The following is a 6,250-nucleotide window of genomic DNA, read 5'->3' on the forward strand; positions in this document are numbered from 1 at the left end:
AGATGCCAATGAGAAAACTCTGTATAGTCATGATCTGAAAGTGATAGACTGGAACTATATCAGTTCAGTAAACAATAAACATTAATATTTGCTTAACTGTGCCTGTGGTACCCATATAGGAGTATAATATAGAGCTATATTAAGTATATTATTAAAATTTCACCCTGAGTGGGACTGGTATAATATTATTAAAGAAATAAACATAAAGCCATTCAACACTCAAAGGGGATTTTCTGGGTTTGACTTTGTGTGTGTGTGAGAGAGAGATCAGTGAGCACAGAAGAGAGTCAAGGACAGTCTGAATGAGAGGAAATGAACAGAGACACACAATATACTCCACTGTGACCCCTGATTCCAGACTGACACTTGAACGATGATAACATGAGAGCAATTAATTTCATTACATGCACAGAAACTATTGGTATGAATAAGAGATAGCTCACCCGAAAAGGTGAGCTATATTCCACAAAAATATGAAGCAACGCAACTTTTTTAAAAACATGATTATTCTAAGAAATGTTTCCGGAGCAGCAAATCAGCATATTAGAATGATTTCTGAAGGATCGTGTGACACTGAAGACTGCTGAAAATACAGCTCAGCATCACAGGAAATTGCATTTTGGAAAAAAATATTTAAACTGTTATTTTAAGTTACACAGATTTGGAATGAAAAAAACCTTTAAAAGGTGAAAGGTTAAAGGTCATATAAACATATCCGACAGTCCGTGCCACAGACAAACCCTACAGGGATCCGTCACAGTTCTTGAGAATGTGATTGTTAAAGATAGGCATCAATAGATCACTCAACTCAAGCTCTTTTCCTCTTCTCACCGTTTCATCTGTTGCTAAAATGAACTAAAACAATACAGCAGGAATGTACAGTACACACACCCCGTACAGTCATGGAAATCTGTGTCTTTTACGGTAGTGCTCTCATACATTCCGGCGTCTTTTGGGAAGCCGCTACACACACCTACATATAAACATCAGTAACCTTACAAGCATGCAAAGTACAATTACAATTCCCATTATAAACATGAAACGCACACACACCCTTCCCAAAAGCCACTTCTGTAGATTTCATTCGAACAGGGAGACGGCAGTGTGTGTGTGTGTGTGTGTGTGTGTGTGTGTGTGTTTAGATCACAATATCCTCTCTGGAAATATGACAGGGAATGCATTTTGTGTCTGAAATCAATGAGAGCACTCATACAATAGAAACATCCGGCTCAACGTTCATTACCTCATTTATCAGTGGGAGATCATTTTTATGTTGGAGATCTTTTTATCATCTCCCTTTTCGCTGGAATGGATGGTAAATGGTAATCATGCCATCTTGCACGTCCTCCACATACACCCAGAGTGCAGAGGGTGTTTCACTCACTCACAGTGACTCAGTCGAACTCAAGGGGAATGCCTGCGTTTTAAATCCTGCTAAGCTGCCTAACTAGGTAGCACTTTTAGTTGTCATTGACCAATAAATTCACCAAGGAATTAATTGACCACAGGGCTTGCAAAATTTCAAAATCGCTGGTAGCTGGTATCAAACAATTAAATAATACAAATAAAATAAATCTCTTCATATAAACAAACTAAGGCTTTGGCTGTGCTTTTTCCATTTAAAATCAGAGGCAACCACTACATTTTAATCATGATCCAAACGAAGATCCTAAATAAATGTTATTTAGATTGCAATTAGATTGTATAATTTCGAAATTTGAAGCAAAAACAGAATGGTCTGATTTTAGCTTTGTGAATGAGACGCAAATGTCACTCTCTGACAGCAGGTGGCGCTTATGGAACAGCAGGTATTTATAGGCTGCTGCCTCTTTAAGACCGAATGCACGGATCCAATATAATGATGCATTTGAGATTTCTTTCACCACTGTTTACGTTCACTTAAGACATAACCGACTGTGTTTACGAGAATACTTGCCGAGACAGTTATTTTGAGATAATTTTGTGTGTATGTGTTCATTCAGATGCAAGGATATGCAAAAGAGGAATCAATTCTGTGTACGCGCATGAAACAGACTGTATAACGCGGCTCTCTGTGAATTAGAGTTCTCTTTGAATGAGTGCGCGCAGCACAGAATGCCCGTGAATTGTTTAAAACACTTGAATGTGCAAGACTTAGAAAGTGCAAGACTTAGAAACACGTGCAAATGATCAAGTATGATCCGTTTTACCCCTACAAGCTAGTGAACAACACAAATCAAGGAAGAAATTTTATATTACTGTTCAAGATAGCCCATCGGGCAGGGCGGTGATATATTTTGGAAGCCCGACTGGAAAACACAATAGCCCCGGGACGTCGGGCTAGCGATTTTGCGAGCCATGGACCAGTATTTCGAGAGGATCATTTTAAGACGATCCGTACAGTGCTGTTATTGTTAACTAAAACAAAAACGATTAAAAACTGCAAAAGAATATACAAATATATAAATAAAAGATAAATATTAGATTAAAAAAAAACTTAGAAAACTTAGAAATGTTGCATGGCATCTAACTGAAATAAAATAAGTTTAGGCTGAAGTACTCATATTACTAAAACTAAAATAAAAACTAATATAGAAAATAATAACAATGAAACAACCCCCCACCCCAAAAAATACAACAAAAATGATAATTTACAATATTAATAAATACTATAGAAGTATACAAATAATACTAAAATAGCACTTGATCAGTAACAGCCAATTAGCTTTCTATGCGAACATTTTCAAATAGTTTTATGAATTTTAACCAGCTTTATTTTAGTATTATTTATAGCTTTTATTTTTCTATTTTTATTTTCATTTAAGTTTTAAAAATTTTGTTGTGCTTTTGTAATTTTTTTATATTTCTATTTAGTTTTTCTTGATATTTGTTTTTACTCATTTTAGTATTTTACCTTCAAAATATTTTATTTCAGTTAGCGGCCAGGGCTGAATTTCTAATTTATTTATATTTTATTTCAACTTAATTTCAATAAACTATTTTTAATAGTTTTAGTTAACAATAACATCATTTTTGAGTAATCAGCAATCGATCATCCTGCTCTATATATATATATATCTATATATCGATCACTACAATAGTTTTTTGCCCAGTAGATTCATGCTTAAACACCTAGGAGGATTCTCAAAAATGCTGTCTATGGAGGCTGTCTATGGAGGCACAAACTATACACTTATCTAGTCTTTGATACGCAAGCACAGAAAATAAGTGTTGACATCTGAAGGGGTCATTCACACAGAACTCATTTTCACTAGGAAAAACTACTTTTAACCTGACACAGTACCAAAAAAATGCAGTAATCATGCACAAGATGCTGAAAAAGCAGCAAGCCACAGCAGAATGGTCAAAGACGACCGTCTAGTGCATGTTCAGACAGAAAAACAATCAAAAAGCAGTGCAGCTGAATGCAAAAAGTAACCGTAAAAACACTTTCAAATGTTCTACCAATCTAATTTCTGACTTGCACATTCACTTATTATGAACCTCATCGCTCTGGTAAGATGTGATTGCATGAGTGTTGAACATGTGTTTGTACCTCTTGATGAGTTTGATGGCTTTAAATGCTTCGTCCATGTCCCCTATAGTGAGGTAGAAGCTGAAGTTCAGCATGGCGTCTCGGGTCTGTTTCTCGCAGCTCTCTAACCCCACAAAGTCTCGGAGGGCTCGCCGTATCACCATCTGAGGGGACGAAGGCACCTGGGGTGCGGCGGAGGGAGTCGAGACCACCTGATCTCCACCCTCACCCAGCTGAGAGGACAGAGAGACCATTTTTTAAAGATACACCTTTATCAAAACGCAGACTCTTTGTAGATTACTGAAACAAATTCAAAGATATGAATGAAAAGAGGAAGAGTGATGTGTGATGATTCTTCTCCCAAATGACTGCTGGGTAATTGTGAGGTACTCACATCAGGGAGAACGAGGCCTCCCCTCCGAAATAAGAGCTTAGCAGTGGCAGAACAATCAGAATAGAATAAGAATGAGAAAAATAAAACAATGCATTCAGAAAAAATACAGTAAAAGGGTGAGAAATGGAGATGCATACAGAATGACAGAAAAGCATGGAGAAAGGGTAATGAAGGGTGTCTGTATCTTCTTTGTCTGTACCTTGCAAATATAATAGTAATACGGTGTATCTAAAGCCAGTAGAGAGAGCAGCGTAGCAGGTTTAGGCTGTGAGTCCTGCAGGAGGAGACCATGTTCCTGTGTCACAAAGAACGTCACCACCAACACATCCTCCTGCCAGGAAAGACAAAAACCTTTTTATACACTTTAACTCAATTAATGGATTCGGGTCTATTTTGACCTGGAAGAGATACATAAAAATGTCAAAAATAAAATGCATAGTTTTTAGTATGGAAAACAAACTGAGCCAAGACTATAAAAATAACCATCATTTAATTTTTCCAGCTTTTTTAAAGACTTCTAAGAGAGAGACAATTTCATCAAAATGTTATATTTTTTGCATTTGTGTCTGTTCTGAACCAGGTATAAACTGATTTAAAAAAACATTTTAAAAAGACAAAACAACAAAGAAAAAAAAAACATATGATGTTATGTTACTAAATATGATGCTATGCAGTTTTTTTTTTCAGTATTTGAGTAAGATTTGTCTCGCAAATCCTTTTGTAAATTATTTAGCCACTTTTCCATATCTCACATACACTCTTGGGACTGAAATTTGTTACAAATAAAAAAATACAAAAGTTAGAGAAGCTTAAGTTCAAATCAAGTTTGAATCAACTGCTCCAAATTTGAGGTTGACATCACAAAAAAATTAGGTTCCTATGAGATTTTATTTAGGCACTAGACCAAAAAAAAAAAAAGGGTGATGGATTATTAGTGTTTAAGGCAAGCTTTTAAATCATACCTAATTTATAATTACTTAAATATGATTTATGAAATAAAAATATGAACATATGTAAAATAAAATAAATATAAAAAAATGAATTAATTTCATATTCATTAGGTTGTGTTTTACCTTCTCTATTTGTGATTGGCTGCTGCAGTGGAGGTCAGAGTTCACGGGAACTGTTTCACACACAAACAGACGAGACTCGTTCTCGTCCCAGAACTGAGAAACAGGGCAGCGGGCGGCCAACTCCCCCTCACATCGAGTTCTTAAATTCAAATACAATTTTGATCAAAGAATGTCTATTATCTTTATCTCTGTTCCTGTAAGACCACACCAACACAAACACAGGCACCTTTGACTGTCCTCAGACTGTGCGAGACTGCTCTCTGGCCTCCCTGTGAAGAAGTTGAAGTAAGACAGCGTGTCCAGCTCGATGTCATAGAAATACACTTTGTTATCCGGTCGCCCGTTCACCTACGATGCACAAAAAACATTTATCTGTTATATCTGCTATATATATATATATATATATATATATACACATAACAGATAACAGATTGTTACTGTTTTGTTATATTTTGTGATGCCTTATAATTTTGTTGTTATTTTTCTTCTTTTCAATAAATATTTGTAAAAAAATTTAAAATAAGGGATCCAAATCACAATTTGCAAGTCATAATTGGGTTTTTAATGACCATTTTCCTCCTGCTGCATTCCTGCAGTTCAGTTTTAATATTTCATCTTGGTCGAATAGGAAAGATGCTTTTGCATTATGAACATTACCATGCATCAAACTTATTTCAAAAGAGCAAAGTCCCTTTAAGAACTGTCTTTTTTTTTTTACCTGTGTAATAAGGATGCTCAACTGATTTCCGCTGGCATTGCATTTGACTGATCTCAGAGCGCCCAGGTCAGGAATGAGCTCAGAGAGGTTCTTCATGACACCCATGGCTTTGGCCTCCCTGTGCACACAAACACACATGCATTATACACACATATATACATTTACACACGTTTGAGTAGATTAGTGTGTGTTTACCTGCGTGTGAGGTCAAAGACTCTGACGTGACCCGTATCTGTTCCCACGGCCAGGTAAGATCCACACACACTCAGCAGTGTGGGGTTTCCTTCCGCTTCAGAAAACACCAACAACTGCTTCACAGTGCCCTGGACATTCACACACACAAACATACACTTGTAAAACACAAACTTGGAAATGTCAACAGTCACTGTGTAAAATGTGTATTTTCATGTGTTAAAGAACGTGGATGTGTTTAGAGTTTGTGTATGTGTACCTGCGGCGTGCGGATCTGGACACGGTTTGGTTCGACGGTATAAATGTTTTCTTCATGTACCGCAAGAGCAGGAGACTCACACTGGAAAGAACCTGATGAT

At 36.5% G+C, this 6,250-nt stretch overlaps 1 protein-coding gene across 1 annotated transcript in view; it reads right to left on the minus strand.

The window, feature by feature from the left end:
- Nucleotides 1-6,250, minus strand: part of LOC107555114 (intraflagellar transport protein 140 homolog) — a 43,651-nt gene that overhangs the window by 24,268 nt on the left and 13,133 nt on the right. Inside the window, exons 18-25 of the mRNA XM_016237816.1 lie at nucleotides 6,151-6,242; nucleotides 5,895-6,022; nucleotides 5,700-5,817; nucleotides 5,208-5,329; nucleotides 4,982-5,120; nucleotides 4,108-4,239; nucleotides 3,909-3,944; nucleotides 3,536-3,747 (exon numbers count right to left, since the gene is read on the minus strand). Of these exons, the coding sequence (XP_016093302.1) occupies nucleotides 3,536-3,747; nucleotides 3,909-3,944; nucleotides 4,108-4,239; nucleotides 4,982-5,120; nucleotides 5,208-5,329; nucleotides 5,700-5,817; nucleotides 5,895-6,022; nucleotides 6,151-6,242 (979 nt within the window). The remainder of the gene's footprint in view (nucleotides 1-3,535; nucleotides 3,748-3,908; nucleotides 3,945-4,107; nucleotides 4,240-4,981; nucleotides 5,121-5,207; nucleotides 5,330-5,699; nucleotides 5,818-5,894; nucleotides 6,023-6,150; nucleotides 6,243-6,250) is intronic.

The sequence above is a fragment of the Sinocyclocheilus grahami genome, unplaced genomic scaffold (genome assembly GCF_001515645.1).
Source record: "Sinocyclocheilus grahami isolate Dianchi unplaced genomic scaffold, SAMN03320097.WGS_v1.1 scaffold19.1, whole genome shotgun sequence".
Classification (NCBI taxonomy): domain Eukaryota; kingdom Metazoa; phylum Chordata; class Actinopteri; order Cypriniformes; family Cyprinidae; genus Sinocyclocheilus; species Sinocyclocheilus grahami.